The following is a 21275-nucleotide window of genomic DNA, read 5'->3' on the forward strand; positions in this document are numbered from 1 at the left end:
CAGATGGGTTTTGAAAGAAAAACGGGGATTCCAAGAGGAAAGGTGAGGAAAAAGTAGATTCCAAGCATGGGGGACTGCCAATGATAAGACATGGATAAAGGAGACCAAGTGTCATGTGCTGGGAATAGTAAGAAGGCCATGACACCTGAATGGCCAAGTGTGGAGAGAAGAATAACATGGAAAGGCTGCAAAGGTAGGCAGGGACAAGATTCTGAAAGGATTTAAATGCCATGAGAGTTTATGATTCTTTCAATAGTCAACAAAATTACATTTGAGACTTAATTGGTCCAGGGAACTAAAGCTTGAAGCACTGATGTATCTTCCTGGTTGCATAAGTACTAATGTCCAGCATTGGAAGAATCGGGGACTCCTCAGAATCAATACCTACGTCTCTGCTACCTCCACAAATGCATATCAATTACATCATTGCTATATCCTTTCTGAATATTCTTTTCATGCTATTGTTAAGTATTAGATGGTCTGTCTACAAACATCTCATCATTTCAATCCCAAACTTTAACCACTGGACTGGCCCAGAACACTATACCTTTATCAATAAAAGATTGTGTTGGAGTCTGATACTCTTAATAAGGTTACAGTATACATGATAAACGACATTAAATTTTCAGTGATTTGCTTAAGCATGAATAGTGATGCAAGTATTTCCTATAGTTTTAGGGGTATAAGTTTTTTTAAGAGACTAATATGTACTTAATTTTTTAAACTATGATTTGCATCATGTAAATACAAATTAGGTCAGACACCAACAACATTTTAATATCATTAAGCCTGTGATAAAGCAAAGAAAAATAGGGAAAAAACTATGCTGGGTTCAGAGCAGATCCTACATCTTCTCGCCATTTAATGAACAGCTCAAAATGCCTCCATTATCCAAGCAGAAATATGGAGGAGAAAAGTTAGGAGCCCAGGCTATGGAACAGATTTCAACACAGTACTAGTCTCCTTAGCAATAATAACCAAGTAAAAACATACTGATATGAAATTAATGATCTCTGAACCATATTATCTCTGTTTTGGAAAATCATATGAAAAGGTCAGCATCATCAACTTGACTTTAGGTCAAGTATATTCAAGTGAATTTATGGAGACAAATAGGAAATTTTTAATGTACCACAGAAAGTCTCAGTTCAATCTAAAATATTTTTCCTGATACAACTATCTAATAAAGACATTTATGGCTGAGATACACAAATGTATGTATTTTCAAACAATTTACAACATGTGAAGTGATGTCCAATAAATGAATCAGTGCTCTATTGGGGAGGAGAAATCATGAGACAGCATAACACTTCCATTTGTACTTGCCATTTTATTATGCCTAACCTGCAAATCTTTAGGCAGATGAAACTTCTGACAGATGGGCTTCAGAAAACAAACTTGATACAAAGGAATTTTTAAAGTTCACTACAGAGGAATTAAAATAAAGGTCTTGAAAATCAACTTGTCTTTTCTTTTTAAGTTCCTTATAAAACAGTAAGCTTTCAAAAAACTCTCTCCATGAACATAAAGTCCACCATGCTTTTGGTCCAGAATACAATTGCTGACAGAAAGATGGATGCAGCTGAGTCTATGAACGTGTGTACTTGCCCCAAATATGCAACATAAACACTGAAGCAATGAACAGAAGACTCATTACCAATACTGGAACAGGACCACTGAAAATAAAAAAGAAAAAAGTAATAATTACCTTTAGCTGTATAAAAAAAATTATCGTCACCCCGAAAAAAAAAACATTTAAAAACTAGGAATATTATGTACATCTCGGAGGAAAACATCAAACTACCAAAACTCTAAGTAAATGCAATTTTTAAAAATTACCAAACTAAAATGCTATTTTTGAGGTGATAACAATACAGTTCTAATTTATAAAATCAGAAGAAAATTTATTCAATAAATACTTCATACCCAAATCACATTTTAGATTCAGAAACCGCATCACCATTACATTTTCTTAACAGGCAAACCAACTGTTAGTATAAAATATGACTGAAGCATATAGCTAATAAAATGCTAAAAAATCATTTTGTAAGCAGTTACTTTAGATGCACAAATTTTTTTATTTCACCAAACATGGATATACATAGCATTTTTAACAAAAAAATAAAGAATATGTATCATCAAGGCAGAATAATTAACAGGGGTAAAGTACACAGGATAACAATGAACTAAAAGGGAAATTTACAACATAGGATGTGAGGTTCAAATACATTATAACCAACATATTAGGAAGAGGTGAAATATGATGATCTAAGGAATCTAAGGAGACGGCAAGTTGGAGGAGTCACATGACACACTGCCTAATGAGGTACATTTTATTACACACACACACACACACACACACACACACACACACGGTTACAGTTCTATCACCCTGTTTGTTAAAATGTTAAATTATTTAACCCTAACCCACCCTCGTAGACACAAATTATTACCTTTCCATACAGGTATAACCAGACCTCAAAAAATAAAATCTTAGAAGCTAAAACTGGATTATTCAGAACATCTCACAATTCAAACTCAAGAGACTACATGTGAATTCTTACATCTGAATTAGTTCAATTCTAAATTTGTTCTTCAAATCTTTGCCATTTACCAAGGCTGTTTACCAAGGATGTTAGATTAAAGAGCTACAAGTGACCACTGGGGTCATCTATTTTAGCTTTCTCATTTTCTAGATGAGGAAACTTAAGGCCCAGAAAATTGAAGTGACTTGTGTAAGGATAGGTACCAAGTGGTAGAGCTGTTATTCAAACTCAAGTTCTCTGATTACAAATCTAGCATTCTTTTCACTGTTCCATGCAAAAACACTGAATCTCTAAGCTGGACAGGCCTTTAGAAGTTGTCTAGTCCCTCTGTTATTCACAAGCATGAATCTTGTCTACAACACTAACACATAGAAATTCAGACTCTGCTTGAAGACCTTTAATGATTGGGACTCATTTCCTCTCAAAGCAACCCACTGCACTTTTGGACAGCTCCGACTATTATGCTGTTTTTCTTTATACTGAGCCAAAATCTGGTTTCCTAAAGTTTCTACCCATTTGGTCTCTAGAACTGGAGACCAAACAAACAAAATGGCTAAATTCTCTTCTACTGCCAATATTTGAAGGCAGTAATGTTTTACTGGTCCCTCCCCAAGTTGCCTCTTCTCTTGCCTAAATATTTCCAGTTCCCTCAACCATTCATGAACTCCAATTCCTTAACTACCCTAGTCACCCTACTCTGTAAAAGCACACATTAACTTATGAGCATTTTCCCTAAAATATGGCACTTCAACTGGACCTAAGACTGTAGACGTGATCTGACTAGAACAGAATGCAGTTGGACAATTACTTCCCTTCTTCTGATACTATGTTCCCTGTTAATACAGCTTAAAGATAATATCAGATTTTTATGGCTGCTCCAATTGGATTGCCTCAAAATGAGCCTGCAGATCACACATTTTTTCACAGAACTTCTTTTCTAACACCTCTTATATTTATGTGGTTGATGTTTTGAACCCAAGTACAAGACTATGTATTTTCTGCTAAGTTTCATCTTATTACATCTGGCCCATCAAGTTCTTTTCTATCAACTAGCATATTGACTTCCCCCTCACTGCCCTGCATTGTGTTCCCTGTATATCTGCTAAGTTAGCCATCTATGTGTTCTTCCAAATTACTAATAAAAGCACTGAACAAAACAAAGGCAGTAACTGACTGCTATGTCTCAACCACTAACTATCAACCATCCTGGAGGGTAAGCCAGAGACCACTGATTCCTAAACCTGTCATCTCTTGTAATAACCTAATCAGGACTCCCTGATACAAAGACATTTTGGTTTCACACTGGGAATGAGAACAGAACTTACCAACTTCATTCTGCAGATACAGCATGAATGTCAGCAAACGGTCTAATTTACAAGGTAGTCAAGTTACTAATGTGCAACTAAGCTCCCTCATTTTCTTATTATTCTCAATGAATCTACTTTTTTTAATCTAAATTTACTTCCTATATATGGAAGAAAAGCATAAGCAGTGGAATTCTAGCATCAAGATTACTGGAGAAATTTCAAACTCTGACATTAAATACTGTACTTTTACTTTAAAATTGGAAACATGCTCACATCTACCTATAACTGTTATAAGCCCTCTCCTACCTCCCCACCCCCATCAATTACCTAATTAATGACTTACCACTTCTATTTCTCAATCAAATACAGTTTTTGGCAATTGAACAAGTGAAAAGAAACTAAAAATTTGAAAAAGTATTCCTCCAATTTTCTTCTATCCCATAAATTACCTCAAAATAGTTAGACATGCTTCTATTCAATACATAAGTTCAATAAACCTTTATTAAGTGCCTACTGTATGGAAAGCACTGTGCTAGGCAAAGGAAGACATAAAAAGTTTAAATAAGGCAGTCCTTGTCCTCAAAGAGCTTTAGAATCTACTAGAGAGATTAGTAAGCAGCACAGATGGCTATTACATGACTGTAATGGACATTAGTACAAGTAAGGCCATTAGGAAATTATAAAACAAAATGCTATGTGAAAGAAAGTTGTCACTAACCAGGAAATGCTTCCGAGAAGAAATGACATTTGAGTTTGGCTTTAAAGAATGCATAGGTCAGGGCAGCTAGGTGGCACAGTGGATAAAACTCCAGATAACAGTGGCTAGAGTCAAGAGGACCTGAGTTCAAATCCTGCCTCAGACATTTGACATTTACCAGCTGTGTGACCCTGGGAAAGTCACTTAACCACGACTGCCTCACCAAAAAAAGCAAAAAAATTAAAAATTAAAAAATAAAGAAAAATTTTAAAAATAAAATAAAGAATATACAGGAAAATTCAACCTAAGTAGGCATAGGAAACTGAGCAATCACTAAGGTCAAGAATTGATCCCTAGTCATTCTAGGGTCTGTTTCATTACCTTATATGATCAGAGTAAAATTGGTCCACTTGACATAAACTATATATAAACTTATATATTTGCCATACTATCAAGCAGAAGGCTATCAAAAGCAATAAGCACTAAACATAATGGAATTTAGTTTATATTCACTATTTTTATGTTTCTTTGACTTACACTTTGAGCCCAGGGGAATCTTCAGTGTAGAACCTCCACATCCCCCCTGTGCCTGCTGAAGTAGTACGGCCTGCACTCCTTGTCCCACAGCTAGCATTTTTCCTACCAAAAAAAAAAACCCCAAAATTTAATTATATTTAATCTCCCCAAAAAACTTGCAACATTTAAGTAATATACTGAAGTTCCATTTTATTTTTAAAAAATCAATTCAAACAATAATGAATTAGGGCAGTTACATCATAAACATGAAAACATTTCCATCAAATAAATTTGCACATTCACAATTAAAGTAACCCTAATTCTAAAGAAGGAAAGCCTAAGCTGCAATCCTTAAAGCTAACCAAATTTAATTCTAAAGCTGAACAAGGAAAAGAATTTATTCTTGAGGTCTAATTCTCACTGAACTCCTTATGTGTATGTTGGGAGTAGGCTAAGCCAAGTTCATTCATTCATTCTTTGTTCCTTCTTTCTGCCCCTCCTCTGCTTTTCTTTCTTCCTTTCTTCTCTTCCTTCCCCAAGTCCGTCCATCCATCCACCCATCCATTCATTTACCCATTCACAGAAGGTCCCAAAGTGGTCTTGAAGGAAACTAGAGATTCTAGGAACTTAAAAGTAAATAGGGAATGCATTCCAGCTATATGACAGTCAGTGCAAAAGAGCAGGAATGATACCACGTATGAGGAACAGTAAGAAGACTGAATTGTAAGGTATGTAGAGGGGAGTAATATGTAATAGGGCTGAAAAGGCAGTTTGAGACAAGGTTGTAAAGGGCTTTAAACATCAAAAAGAATTTATATTTGATCCTTGAGGTAACAGTGAGTCAGTGGAGTTTACTAAGAAGAGAAATGATATGGTCAAACTTCATTTTAGGAAAATCACTTTGCTTCAAACTGAACAGATTGGCAAAGATGACCAAAAACATGGTAAATGAGCAATGTTGGAGGGGTAAAGAAAAAACAGGAACAGGAAGGTGGAGCCAAAATAGCAGAGAAAAGGCAGCAATTCACATTAAGTTCTCCCCAAAACTCCTCTGGACACCTTTAAATAATGCCATAAAACAATTTCTGGAGCATCAGAACCCACAAAAAGATGGGGTGAAATAACTTCCCAGCCAAAGACAACTTAGAAGGTTGGCAAGAAAGGCCTGTTGCACCTGGGTGAGAGTGGAGCACAGTCCAGCACAGACCAGGCCCAAGCAAACCAGGAGCAAGCCTTGGGAGCCACTAAATCAGCAGTGACAGCTGCGGCATCTGGAGCTCTCAGACCACAGATGGTAAGGGGGAGTCAAACAACTCATCAAGAGATTACAGGAATCTCTTTGCTGGTACTGAGAGGAGGACTCTGTTGCTTTGCTTATACTCAGATCTGGGCTGCAGTCCTGGATGGCAGTCCCAGGGCCAGGAGGATAACTAGTATGCTAGAGCTTGCAGTCACAGTGAAGCAGTGGAACAGGGACCTCGCTCACAGTTTCAGGGGCAGAAGGGTGCTTGTGGTCACTCACAGAGTACAGTACCGGCCAGGAGAGTGGTAAACGCACCTCTCCTTAGATCATACCACCTTGGAAGAACTGAAAACTTACAGGTCCCTAGAATTATCTCTGGAAACAGCTGCACAAAACCCCTGAAGCTTGGGACCAGTGCACCCTGCACCCTGGAAGCAGAGCCCCACTTTAACAAAGAGTTAAAAGTCAAGAAACAGACTGGGAAAATGAGTGAACCACAGGAAAAAAAAAATTCTGACCACAGAAAATTACTATGGTGACAAGGAAGATCAAAATATACACTCAGAAGAAGATAATTAAGACAATGCTCCTACATCCAAAGCCTCTAAGAAAAATATGAATTGGTCTCATGGAAGAGCTCAAAAAGGATTCTGAAAATCAAGTAAGAGAGGCACAAGAAAAATTAGAAAAAGAAATGAGAGTGATGCAAGAAAATCATAAAAAACAAGTCAACAGCTCGGTAAAAGAGACAAAAAAAATACTGAAGAAAATAATATCTTGAAAAATAAAATAGACCAAATGGCAAAAGAGGCACAAAAATTTACTGAAGAAAGATACTCCTTAAAAAGTAGGATTAACCAAATGGTAAAGGAGGTACAAAAGCTCACTGAAGAAAATAATTCCTCAAAAATTAGAATTGAGCAAATATAAGTTAATGACTTCATGAGAAATCAAGAAACAATAAAACAAAACTAAAAGAATGAAAAAATAGAAGACTGTGAAATATCTCATTGGAAAAACAACTGACCTGCAAAATAGATCCACGAGGGATAATTTAAAACTTATTGGACTACCTGAAAGCCATGATCGAAAGAAGAGCCTAGACATCATCTTTCAAGAAATTATCAAGGAAAACTGTCCCAACATTCTAGAACCAGAGGGTAAAACAGAAATGGAAAGAATCCACCAATCACTTCCAGAAACATATCCCCAAATGAAAACTCCCAGGAATATTACAGCCAAATTCCAGAGCTCCCAGGTCAAGGAGAAAATACCGCAGGCAGCCAAAAAGAAACAATTCAAGTATCATTCAGCCACAGTCAGGATAACACAAGATCTAGCAGCTTCTACATTAAAGGTTCGGAGGGCTTAGAATATGATATTCCAGAGGGCAAAGGAGCTAGGATTATAACCAAGAATCACCTACCCAGCAAAACTGAGTAAAATCCTTCAGGGTAAAAAAACAGATATTCAATGAAATAGGGACCTTTCAAGCATTCTTGATGAGAAGACCAGAGCTGAATAAAAAATCTGACTTTCAAAAACAAGACTCAAGAGAAGCATAAAAAGGTAAACAGGGATGGGAAATCATAAGAGACTATTGTGATCTAAGAAATGAGCAGGATGCTCTCAGAAAAACCTGGAAAGACTTACATGAGCTGAATTGATGCAAAGTGAAATGTACTATATACAAAGTAACATCAATATTGTAAGATGATCAGCTGTGAATGACTAAGCTACTCTCAGAAATACAATGATCCAAGACAACTCTTTAAGACTTATAATGAAAAATGTCATCCAACCCCAGAGAAAGAACTAATGGTGTCTGAATACAGATTGAACCATACTTTTTTTACTTTCTTTATTTTTCTTGAGGGTATTTTTTTGGTCTGTGTTTTCTTTCACAACATTACTAATATAGAAATGTTTTGCATGACTATATATGTTTAACCTATATCAAATTGCTTGCCTTTTCAATGACTAGGGTAGAGAGGAAGGAAGGGTGAGAATTTGAAACTCAATTTTTTTTGGTGGGGCAACTGGGGTTAAGTGACTTGCCCAGGGTCACACAGCTAGTAAGTGTCAAGTGTTTGGTGTGATACTGGATTTGAACTCAGGTCCTCCTGACTTCAGGGCCAGTGCTCTATCCCCTGCCCCACCTAGCTGCCCCTAAACTCAAAATTTTAAAAATGAATGTTAAAAACTTTCTACATGTAATCAGAGAAAAATAATATAGTAAATAAAAAAAGAAAGAAAAGAAATACAGGAACACTAATGCACTATTGATGGAGTGTGAACTGGTCTAGCCATTCTGGAAAACAATGTGGAATGATATATGTTCAAGGCACCAAATTATACATACCCAGTAATACAAAATATGAGGCATATACTTCAAAGGGTCAAAGAAAGAGGAAAAGGATCCACATATGCAAAAATATTTATAGACACTTTTTTTGTAGCAGAAAAAAAACTGGAAACTAAGGGAGATTCCCATGATTCTTGAGAATGGCTGAACAAATTATGTTATATGAATGTAACAGAATACTATTCTGAGGGCATGAGGAAGGAAGAGTTTCAGGGAAGCCTGGGAAGACTTGTATGAACTGATGCAGAATGAAGAGAACAGAACCATAACAATTTATATCACAACACTGTAAAGACAATTTGGAAAGACTTAAGAACTCTGATCAACACAAGGACCAACCATTATTCCAGAAGACTGATGACGAACCATGTTACCCACCTCTTCAAAGAAGTGAAAGACTCAAGATGTAGAATGTGCTATCATTTTTGGACATGGCCAATGTAATAATCTGTTTTGGGAGGTCAATTAGAATGAATGCAGTAGTCTAGGTGACAGGTGATTAAGGTCTGGACTAGAATGGTGGCTCTGTGGTTAGGGAAAAGGGGACAAAGTGAGAAATATTGTGAAGGTCAAGTCCTCAACTATTGTTACAACTCACATTGCTCTACCTTCTGCTGATTACTATGACTACTTGTAGCTTCTAACACAAAATTCAAATAATTTTATAATTATTTTTACATATGTAGGCCTTGTAGACTATATTCAGCAAGACTAACTTCTAGAGGAAAGGACTACATTACACAAAATCTAACCATAAATAAGAAATCTGGATGAAAAAGTCACAAAAAAAACCACTAGTCATTACTTTGGATTCACACCTCTGTATGTTCCACAACACCTAAAACAGTGATAGGTCCGTAACAGGTATTTGATTTAAAAAAAAAAAATTTTTTTTTAAAAGCCAGAACTTAATGTTCTTAAATGACAACACTTTTGAAAACTCAATGGTGATCTTCAGAAATGAGGCATGATTGACTATGCACCCTTCCCTCCATTACTTCTTTAGATAAGATATTATCAAATCAAGTTTCTGCGCCAGGCACTCTGATAAGTGCAGATGATACAAAAAAAGGCTAAAAAAGTCTGTTCTTTGAAAAAGCCTACAATCTAGTGAAAGAGACAACAAGCAAACAGAACAAATCATACCTAAGACTATCACCATGCCCAAACTGTGCCCTTCCCTAACTTCAAATTCTGAAATTCCCTTCTGATGATAATCTGCCATGTCATCTCTCCTCTTGCCTCTCTCATTTCAATCCTATTTTGTCTTCCCTGCAACCTCCATTCCCCCTATACCTCCTTTTTGTCCCAAGCCATCAGCCTCATCTTCCTCCTTTCGCAATTTTGTTCCTCTAGTTAAACCAGTTCAATTATTCACTGTCCTCCATTCCTGAATTCTTCTCCCACATCTTCTTCCATTTTTCCTTCCCTGACTAACCTCAACCCAGCATCATCTCTACCACCTGTCTTCTTCACTAACTGAAAAGCACAAAATAACACTGACTGAATCTGTTAATATTAATTCTATCTTATCTGAACTGGGCCCTCAACGCTATGTAACAATACTTTTATTCTTCCCAGATTAACTATCTTGTCCCAGCAACAGCTGTTCCAAACTCTCTCCTCTTTCATCACGTCTTAATACCTCCCCCTCTCCCAACTCTATTCAGGAGATGACCTCACTTCCTACTTTACTAAGAAAATCAACACCATCCATTGTAAGCATTACCTCAAAACCTTCACCTATCCTTGGTACCCATTCTTTTTGTCTTCACCAACCATTCTATTTGTGTCCTCAATCACATCCCCTCTTTTCTGGGAGTGATGCCTTTTAATAATTCCCATCTCCCTCAGGTCTCCCTACCTTTATAAACAAACAAAAAAACCCCCCAAACCTTTGTTTGGTACTGATATTCTGCAGCTTTTTTCCTTTCCACTGCCAAATACATAGGAAAGTTTTCTACATTATCTACTTCCATTTCCTTACCATGTCTTTACTTCTCAACTCTTTACAATATGGCTTCTGACCTCACCACACTAAGGAAACTGCTGAATCCATGGTTACCAACAATCTTTTAACTTCTAAATTCAAAGACCTTTGCTTAACACTCATCTTTCTTGACTTCTCTACAGCTTTTGATAGTCAACTGTAACTCCTCTCCTCCTGGGTAATCTCACCTTCCCAATACAGGTACCACACAGCTACCAAAGAAATTCTTTCTAAAACATAAGTCTGATCATGTCACTCCTCAGCTAATGAGCTTTGAATTGCCACTAGAATGATAAACAACAAATTCCTAAGTCTGATATTTAAGGACTTCCAGATACTGGCTCCAACTTACCCTTCTGGTCTTATTTCATGACTCTCCTTCATGCAAATTATTACATTATAGCAGAACAGGCCTAGTATCCCTAACTTGACATTCCATCTCCCACCTTATAAGCCTTACTTAGTAAAAGCCCTCCCCACACACTTGAAATGTCCTCTCTCCTCATTTCTGTCTCCATCAGCTAACCACCCTCCTCTGTGAAGCCTTCCTTACTATTCCTCATCCCTGATTAGTGTTCTCTCCTTCTTCAAATTACCTTGTATTAATTAATCTTTATATATATTGTTTTGACTCACTCCCAGCTCCAAGTAAAACATAAGCTCCTTGAGGGTGGAAACGGTTTCCTTTTTATCTGTTTTCCTTCATGTCTAATACAGTATCTGGAGAATAATGAGTACTTATTAAATATCTGAAGAACTCAACACGGCCAAATCAAGTCTCCTCTGCTTCCTTTCTCCATGGAAGCACAATTCTAGTGCCTTTACTCCACTGATTATTTCCAATAGACCCTTTGTATTGTCTGTACGTAGTTTGCTTCTTGTCTTCTCGTTAGACTACAAGCTCTTGGAGAGCAGGGACTGGTTGTGTCTCTGTCGATTAGCAAACACACAGTGCCTGGTATATACTAGGAGCTAAATAAATGTTTATTGACTGACAAGCTCATGCCACCTCTTCTTTCATTCACACACCCAAATTCCTTACTTCAACAATCGTATATCCAGCACCAATTATGTGCAACAATACGTGGTGAGCGCTTAATATGTACAGCTTAGTACAGTGTCTGCCCCACAGTAAGTGCCTAATACTGACTAAACTATAGAAGGCATTCGTAGTAGCTAGCACAGTTCGCGGTACATAGCAGAGCTTAATAAAGGCTTTCTCTATAAATCTTCCTACCTTAAGATAATTAGGACATAAGCCTTGACCTCAGCTAACAATTAAACACTGACCCCTGCGAGAGTCTGTTTCAACACCCACAGGCCCAGGCCTGTCTCCCTGCCTCGCTCCTTACCGTTGCCTGACTGTGGATCCCGCGGCCCTGGCGGCCACAGCTTTGCTGGGAGACCGGCCCGAGGCGCCCACGTTGGTACCACTAGGAGTAGGGCCCGGCTGTGGACAGAGATAAAAAGACCATCATGTATCACCTACAGAAGCCCCTGCCCGGCCCTACCGTCCGCCCCCCGATGATTTCTCCCCAGCAGCCTGCCAGGCCCCTGGACTCCCCAAGTGCCGGCGGCGACACCCAGAACAACCAGACCAGGACCCGGGTAGTGAGTTATACCATCACTGCAGTTGAGGAGGCAGAAGACTCGGTTGCAGATGTTCCAGCAGCTGTACCAGTTACCGTGACCAGAAGAGTCTGCCTCCTCTTGGCTCCTCAGTGGGAGGGGGGAAGGGGGGCGGAAGGACAACCGCTTCCTGTGGTGGTTTTCAAATGCCTGATTTAAAATAAGGAGAATCTCAAAAGATAGCCCAAAAAGCGCGACGTTCTGGTATCTCTTCTCCACACTGAACAAGAAAAGTATATGAAAATTAGTTGTACCCCCTGAAAAAAGCAGACACATAAAAAACCAAAAAAAAAGGATTTCCGGCAATGTGAAAGACACCATCAACTTTTAGCTAACGTGTCCAAATTCACTCAAGCCCCAAGAGGGCGGAGCCATTCGTACGGAGAAGATGGGTCAGAGAAATCGGTCTAATGCCACGCCAGCATCAGCTAGGCTGCGGCGGGGAGGGGTTGGGGTGGGGAAGACAGGGCGGGGCTTGTCCTCGAGCCTGCGTCACAGCGGCCACCGGGACCTCGACTCCTCTTGGGTTTCTCCGAGGGGACTGCGCAAGCGCGAACCCACGGGGATTCCAGGGTCCAGGCGGCGATGCAGACTCGGGGGTCGGAGGGCCGCGCGGGCGGCCCGTCGGTGCTGTTCGTGCACCCGGACTTCGGCGTGGGCGGCGCGGAGCGGCTGGTGCTGGACGCGGCGTTGGCCCTGCAGTCTCGCGGCTGCCGCGTCCAGGTGTGGACGGCTCATTATGACCCGGGCCACTGCTTCTCGGAGAGCCGCGAGCTGCAGGTGCACTGCGCCGGCGACTGGCTGCCCCGCAGCCTAGGCTGGGGCGGGCGCGGCGCCGCGCTGTGCGCCTACGTGCGAATGGTCTACCTGGCGCTCTACATCCTGCTGCTGAGCGGCGAGGAGATGGACATGATCGTGTGTGACCAGGTGAGGGGGCCGTCGACTCCCGTCACCAGAGGCGGCAGGGACCTCAGGGACGGCCCAGCCCAGCTCATTTTGCGGAAACTGAGTCCAAGAGAAGGGAAGGGAATCGTTCAAAGTCGTCAAGTCATTTATTGAGCATTTGCTATGGCTTTTTAAAGTCCCACCCAAAAGCCCACCCTTCTTGATTCCCCTTGGTGGTGCAGTGGATAGACGCTGAGCCTGAAGGCAGCAAGACCTGAGTTCTAATTCGCCTTCAGACGCTTGATAGCTATGCGACTCTGTGCTCTGTTTGCCTCACTCAATCCGCCCCCAGTAAAGTGAGGCTAATAATAACACTTTCCTCCCAGAGTTATGGTGGGGATCATTCATTCAGTAAACATTTCTGTGAAGCACTGGGGATCAAATAAGTTAATACTTATAAAGCAATTACCATGGTGACTTGGACGTAGAGGGAACTTAATAAATGCTTCTTTACTTCCATAATTAGAGTGCCTTCTCACTTTTAATTATCTTTGCTTTATCCTTTGTGTGACCCTTTTGTAAGTGGTTGTTTGCATGTTGTCTCCCCATTAAACTACGAGCTCCTTTTGAGCAGGGACTAATCCATATTCCTAGCCTGGCACCTCCTCCAAATCCTGCCCCTCAGTGCCTTCTTTCTGAGATTACTTTCCATCTTGGTATGTATCGTATATGTACGTAGTTGTTTGCATGTTGCTTCTCCCATTGGAATGCGAGTGAACTCTTTGAGGGCAGGGACTCTTTCTAGCACAAGACTGTGCCTGACACAAAATAAACATCCAATAAATGTTGACTCTTAATGTTTATTGGCTGACTGCTGTGCATAGCGCCACGCACACTGGTAGGAAGTATTGGAGACTGAACTTGAACCCAGAGTTCTATTTCTTTTGCTATGCAAGTGCATTATGTAGATGTCATGGATGAGGAAGGAGCCTCAGTGAGATTAGGTGGGTCAGAGTGGGCTCCGTGTTTTCAAGAGCAACTGGACTAGAAATGAAACCAGAATTCCAGGCCCCAACTTTGCCATTTAATTTAATCACTATGGATGACTTTGAGCAAGTCATTTCCCTTCTCTTCAGTTTCCTCAACTGTAAAAGGAGGAAACTGAGCTAGATGGTTTCTAAGACTCCTAGCTCTGATTCTATGATTTTCCCCACGATAAGTAACTGATGAAGTTGGAAACAGTGGACGTTAAATATTTTCATTACAATTAAAGCTGATTGGTGCTCATTCTCTCTTTGAAGTGTGCCTTGCGTATGCTATTATTACCATGCTTTTGCATTCAACCTGAATCATGTAATTCAGCCCCTTCTATTTTCACATGAAGAAATTGAAGCCAAAGGGGGTTAATGATACTCTTGTTAAGAGAACTTCAGTATGCCTTTTTTTTAAAAAGGAGGGCTAAATTACCTAAAGTAGAAACAGCTAGAAGACATCAAAAGTGTCCTTCCACTCCCTGCTACAGTTTTCATAGTAAAATAGAAGTTATTTGGGAAAATAAATGAATTGTGAGTAATAATGGCATGCTGCCTTCCTCAAGGATTTTTAACTGAACAAGAATCCTTCTATAAGGTTTTGCTTTAAGACTTCCAGTGTCAGGTAGTGTATTGTCCACTGGGGCAGCTCATTCTGTACTTGGACAACTGTCGTGGTTCTAGATATTCTTCCTTTGTATTGAGCTGAATGTTTTGCACCTGTTATATGCCTGATTGTTCCCTCTGGGGTCAAGCAGACCTTCTACATGTTACAAAGGAATACCAAATTTTCATTCAGAGGTTTCAGGTTTGAATCTCTAGAGTATTGTGTGAGGTTGGACAAGGCATAACCTTGATCGGACTCAGTTTCCTCATCTGAAAAGTGAGATTGGACTAGATGGTCTCCTCCTTTCAGTTTAGAATGATACCTTCTCAGTACTATCCAAATATTTGAAGATAGGTCTGGTTCCCTTGTTTCCTCTAAACTGAACATACAAGGTTCCTTCAGTGGATCTTTTTATGATGGAAGGAACTGGGATTTTAACCTCTCTAGGCTTTTTTTTTAATCTCTAAAATAATGAGATTGAACTAAGTGATATCTATGATTTTTTGTCTTTAAAATACTGTGATTTTTTCTAGAAAGGGTTCCTGTAAAAAGTGAAGTTGTTTAAAATATAAAATGAAAGCAGTACAACAGGCCCAGAGGTCACAAATAGTCAGACAATAAGCATTTATTAAGCATCTGCTATATGCCAAGCACTGTGCTAAGGGTTACATAGCACTTATCATGTGATTTTATGCAGTATCAACATATATTCTCACATTCTCTTCCTCCTTTCCAAACATTTTTGTTTGGTTTTCCCAGAGCTTCTGTATCAGAGGAGTTGAGTGTATTTACTGCAGATGTAAGCTCATCCTTCTTTTGTCTAGTCATGGGAAGCAGCATTGTTTAAGGGTGAGTAAGATCAATGCGATTATGCAGAGGCTTAAGGATTTTTTTTAATAGAAAAATTAAACCCAACATTAGTTAGATGTTTGCAGTACATTTCTGGTGCTACCGGAAATTAGGTAAGGAATACTAAGATATTCTTTAGGTTTGTTTTTGTGAATTTGGGGGTAAGTTTAGAAATCAGTCAACAAATCTTGGTGCCATTCTTTACAACCTTGTATTCTATCCCAGCTTGCCTCTGCTATTTACTACCAGTGTGACCCTGGACAATTCACTTATCTTCTCTTTACTTTCCTACTCTATAAAAACAAGAAACTTGGACAAGATGACTTTTAAGGTCCAGTCTACCTCCAAATTTATGATTCTGTATATTCAGTTTTTCTGTAGGAAGGAAAATCTAGAGGAAGCTCCATCGAATTTGTGGTTTTAAGTATACACAACACAAAGTAAAGCAGTTTTCTTGAAATAATGAATAAAAGTCCTTTTCTTAAACAGTTTTCATTTCTGCTTTCATTAGGTATCTGCTTGTATCCCAGTGTTTAGACTGGCCAGACATCGGAAGAAGATACTGTTTTACTGTCATTTTCCTGATTTACTTCTCACTCAGAGAAATTCTTTTCTTAAACGACTCTACCGAGCCCCCATTGATTGGGTGGAAGAGTATACTACTGGCATGGCAGACTGCATTGTAGTCAATAGCTCCTTCACTGCAAATGTTTTTAAGAACACCTTCAAGTCCCTAGCGCACATAAACCCGGATGTCCTCTACCCTTCTTTGAATGTCAGCAGTTTTGACAATGTGGTGCCTTCAGATCTCGATAACTTAATTCCCAAAGGAAAGAAGTTTGTTTTTCTTTCAATCAACAGATATGAAAGGAAGAAAAATCTAACTCTAGCTTTAGAAGCATTACTTGAGCTACGTGGGAGATTAGATCTTCAAGACTGGGAAAAAATTCATCTAATAATGGCTGGCGGTTACGATGAACGAGTCCTGGAAAATGTAGAGTATTATAAAGAACTGGAGAATACAGCCGACCAGTTTGACCTTAGCCACCATGTTACATTCCTAAGGTCTTTTTCAGACACACAAAAGATCTCTCTTCTCCATAATTGTACTTGTGTGCTTTATACACCGAGCAATGAGCATTTTGGCATCGTTCCTGTGGAAGCCATGTACATGCAGTGTCCTGTCATTGCCGTGAATTCAGGTGGACCTCTGGAATCTGTTGTAGATAACATAACAGGGTTTTTATGTGAACCTGATCCAACACAGTTTTCTAAAGCAATGGAAAAGTTTATCAGAGATCCTTCCTTAAAAGCTACAATGGGGTCGGCAGGAAGAGCCAGAGTGAAGGAAAAATTTTCATTAGAAGCTTTCACAGATCAGCTATACCAGTACATAAGTAAATTGACAGAATAATCATGTAGTTTTAAAACCTTTTCTAGAGGCAGCTAGGTGGTACGGAGGTTTTTAAGGGCTGGATTTGAAGTCAGCCAGACCTGAGTTTGAATCCTGCCTTATCCAGTTACTAGTTGTGTGGTCCTGAACAACTCATGTAACCTCTCTTACCCTCAATTTCCTCATTTGTAAAATAGGGATAATAATAGCATCTACCTTACAGGGTTCTTGAGGAGAAAAATGAAATAATACATGTAAAGCACTTTGCAAACCTGAAAATACCATATAAATGGTCTTTATTAGATTACAGTTAGATTGACTGAACTAATTGACTCAGTTTCTAGACTCAGTTGTACTTCTAAAAAGAAAAATCACTCCAAAATTTATCTGGTGCAGAGTGGATTCATCATATGTTGAAAATAACAGACTTAGGTCTAATCTTTCTCATCCTGTAAATATTTTTGAAAGTGAGTGAGAACACACATCTGATAAATGGCATAAAGGACATCACACTAAGGGCACGCAGGACTAGAAGAGGAAGTTAGTGGATCATGTGACAAGACTGAAAAGAAGATAGACAACCCAAGTGTTGCACTGGTACTGAAAGAAAAAAAATTTTTTGAAAGAAAAAGAAAATACACCTTGTCATATTATTACTGTCTTTAAGATTTTAAGACATAAAACCTGAAAAAATTCCTAACATTTTAATTATATTCTATCTAGACAAGTATTAGGGTTTGTATGCATTTAAACTACATAGTCATGTCACATGCATATTATGGTTTGACTAGAGAATTTGTAGTTTTAATTATCCTTAACTGCCATTAAACCAGTATGTAAGATTAAATTTTAAGTCACAGAATATCAGCGCTAATAGTATTTCTATACTAAAAATACTTGTTCAGCTTTACATGATCTGCCATACTTGTGGAAAAATGTATGTTTTTTTGGAAAAGATTAATTATGACATTATAAACAATGATATTTTTGTATACTGTTTTTGCTTGCCAAAAGAGGGAAGCAAACACGTGTGAAGAAACAAATAAAATGGTATTTTGGAAGCATTTTTTTTTTAATTTGAGGCTGTATTTTTCAGTATTGCCAGTAGGGGAACCATTTTAGTACCAAAGCTTGAAATCACACAGTTTAAAAATCATAAAGGAGATACTTGCAATATATAGCCTGCAATCTGTTTCACATTTTTTTTAATATCTGTAACAAAACATTAAAAGATGAAAATAAGTATATGATGTTTTCTACAAGTGCAATGAGATAGAAAAGGAAAATTAAGAAGAAAAATTAGTTCTTGGTTAAGAAAAGAAAGTATTAATTCAGCAAACATTTTGTACATACTATGTGCAAAGCACTTTATGGGTATGGGAGGAAATACTTCAGTGGATCCCTGATCTCATCTTTGGTGAGCACTTCAGTCACTAGATTACAACCCAGCCCTAACCACTCATACTGGGAGATTGTTATCTATGAGAATCCACCCATTGTGCTAGAGGCCTTCCTCTAGTTCATTTTCAGTACCAGTGCAACACTTGGGTTGTCTATCTTTTTTTCAGTCTTGTCACATGATCCGCTAACTTCCACTTCTAGTCCTGCGTGCCCTTAGGGTGCTGTCCTTTATGCCATTTATCAGATGTGTGTTCTCACTCATAATATGTTGTAACCTGTTTTCACTTGCTATTGATTATCCTATTACTCTTCTGTGATACTGGTATCACATGATTCACAGCTAGGTAATATCACTGAGAAGAAAAGCAGTGCTAACAAATTGCTCTGCTTTTTTCCAAATGAGATATGTTCTAATAATCTGTTCAGTTCATTTTCCTAGATAGATGTACTGATAAACTAATATAAAGGGGCTGCGTGGTACGGTGATTAGTTCACTAGATTTAGAATCAAGAAAATCTGAGCTCAAATCACTGCTTTGTGATCATCAGTAAGTCTCAGTAATATCTCAGTAAGTCTCTTAACATCTCTGGGCCTCAGTTTTCTCTTCTATAAAATGAGGCGGTTGGACTCTGAGCTTTGAGGTTTTTTCTACCTGTAAATCTGTGACACCAAGTTGCCCATCCATACTCATGTTATAATCTAGGCAATATTCTTTATTCACTTTGTTTTCCCAGTGGAAGTGACTAGGGTGATCTCCTTTGAGTGGACTTTTACGTAGAATTTCTATGGAATAGCATATGATCTTAACACATGATAAACACCTTATTTGAGGAAAGCTGTTAAACAGCTCTTCGAAGATGGAAGACTTGCTGCCAAGATGGTTGCCTGAATGGGAGGCAGATAACCCTACTCCTAATGTAATTACTCAAGCAGAGCCCTGAAGTTCACAGCAAGAATGATGATCAATAAATCCGGTGAGAAAATACAGTAATTTCTTCAACTTCAAGACTGCACAGAAGCCTATGGGTAATGGAAAAGGGGGTTCCTCTAACAATCTGCCAGCATTGGGAGCTAGTACAACCAGAGTTAGAGGTAGGCTCTATGTCTGGAGACATAAGAATAGAGGGTTCTGAGAAGGTCCTAGGATGGTTAGAAACAGCTAACAGACCAACATCTTGAAGTGTTCAAACTAGGATAACCCATGTTCAGGGGATCTGAGGTCTTTAATACTCCGAGATGTCAAAGAGGGCCCTGAAGATCCAGTGCTGAAGACCTCAAAGATCCAAGAAGGTTTAATCTAAGGAGGTGGAGGCCGGTATAAGAATCTAGAAGACCCAAGAGGGGACCAGGCAAGGTTTGACCTTCCTGCCCAAAATCGCAGCCCATTTCTAGCACAGAGATGAAATCAAAACACTGACCAGCATCAACAATTATTGCAAATATTGAGATCTATACTCAAAGGAAGAATTGGATTTTCCATATGGACGACATGAATATCTAGCATCAGCGAAGCAAGAGAATTTTTAAAAAATTTCTGGACAAAAAAATTGGAAAGAATAGCTTAGAAGAGAAAATTATAAAATTTACCTAAGAAAGGACTTCTAAAAAAGTAGAATAGACTCCATGAGGCAAAAAGAAATATTAGAACAAGATCAAAGTATTGAAAAAATACAAAATATTTATCATAAAAAACAACTGACTTAGGTAAGAGGTCAAGGAAAGATCGTTTAAGAATTACTGAACTCTGGAAACAATCATCAAAAAAAAAAAGAAGAAGAAGAAGAAGAATCCTGGCCATAACATTATAAGAAAGAACAACTGAATACTAAACAGTTCAATTAGAACTAGAGGAATAAGTAAAGATAGAAAAATTCCACAGATTGCCTCCTAAAAGGAAGGAGTTAAAGAAATGTCAGTGAAAGTCCATTGTTCCCATACTAAAGAGAAACTACTGCAACTATCCAGAAAGAAACAGTTCAAATACCAAGGACATGTGAGAGTCACATAAAACCTTGACCTTCAATGGAATAGAGAACTTTAAAAAAAAATTTATTAATTTATTTTGATTTATCAATAATCACTTCCATATGCTTTTGAGTTGAAAATTTTTTCTCCCCCTTCCTCCATACCACTCTCCCCAAGACGGCACACAATCTAATATAGGCTACATATTTATATTCCTATTAAACGTATTTTCACATTAGTGGTGTTGTAAGTAAAAATTAAAACCAATAGGAGGAACCATCAGAAAGAAGAAACAAAACTCAACAGAAGAGAAGAAAAATAGCAATTCAACTTTCGTAGTTCTTTAGATGTGGATAGCATTTTCCATCACGAGGCCTCTGGAGATGTCTTAGGTCCTTGTATTGCTGGGAAGGGTTAAGTTTATCAATATTAGTCATCGCACAATGTGGCTGTTATCGTGTACAACGTTCTCTTGGTTCTGCTCATTTCACTCAGCATCAGACCATACAAGTCTTTCCAGTTTTTTCTGAAGTCAGCCTGTTTATCATTTCTTATAGCACAGTAGTATTCCATTATATTCATATACCACAACCCTGCTCAGCCATTCCCCAGTTGATGGGCATCCTCTCAATTTCCAATTCTTTGCCACCACAAAAAGAGCTGCTATGAATATTTTTGTACATGTGGGTCCTTCTCCCATTTGTATGATCTTTTTGGGATATAGCCCTAGAAGTGCTTTTGCTGGGTCAAAGGGTATGCACATTTTTGTAGCCCTTTGGGCATAGTTCCAAATTGTTCTCCAAAATGGTTGAATCATTTCACAATTCCACCAACAATGTATTAGTGTTCCA

General features: G+C 38.6%; 2 protein-coding genes across 2 annotated transcripts; one reads left to right on the forward strand and one right to left on the reverse strand.

The window, feature by feature from the left end:
- Positions 1–1310: 1310 nt before the first annotated feature.
- SEC61B (SEC61 translocon subunit beta) lies at positions 1311–12633 on the reverse strand. Its single transcript, XM_020995506.2, has 4 exons — positions 12287–12633; positions 12017–12114; positions 5088–5189; positions 1311–1676 (listed from the first exon to the last, which is right to left on the reverse strand). The coding sequence occupies exons 1-4, from the start codon at positions 12287–12289 to the stop codon at positions 1589–1591; spliced, it is 291 nt and encodes a 96-aa protein (XP_020851165.1). The 5' UTR covers positions 12290–12633; the 3' UTR covers positions 1311–1588.
- Positions 12634–12782: 149 nt separating this feature from the next.
- Positions 12783–18122, forward strand: ALG2 (ALG2 alpha-1,3/1,6-mannosyltransferase). Its single transcript, XM_020995505.2, has 2 exons — positions 12783–13220; positions 16177–18122. Exons 1-2 carry the CDS (start codon positions 12879–12881, stop codon positions 17077–17079), a joined length of 1245 nt encoding a protein of 414 aa, XP_020851164.1. The 5' UTR covers positions 12783–12878; the 3' UTR covers positions 17080–18122.
- Positions 18123–21275: the final 3153 nt, after the last annotated feature.

This window comes from Phascolarctos cinereus, unplaced genomic scaffold (assembly GCF_003287225.1).
Source record: "Phascolarctos cinereus isolate Bilbo 61053 unplaced genomic scaffold, phaCin_HiC Scaffold_4;HRSCAF=312, whole genome shotgun sequence".
In the NCBI taxonomy this organism is placed as follows: Eukaryota; Metazoa; Chordata; class Mammalia; order Diprotodontia; family Phascolarctidae; genus Phascolarctos; species Phascolarctos cinereus.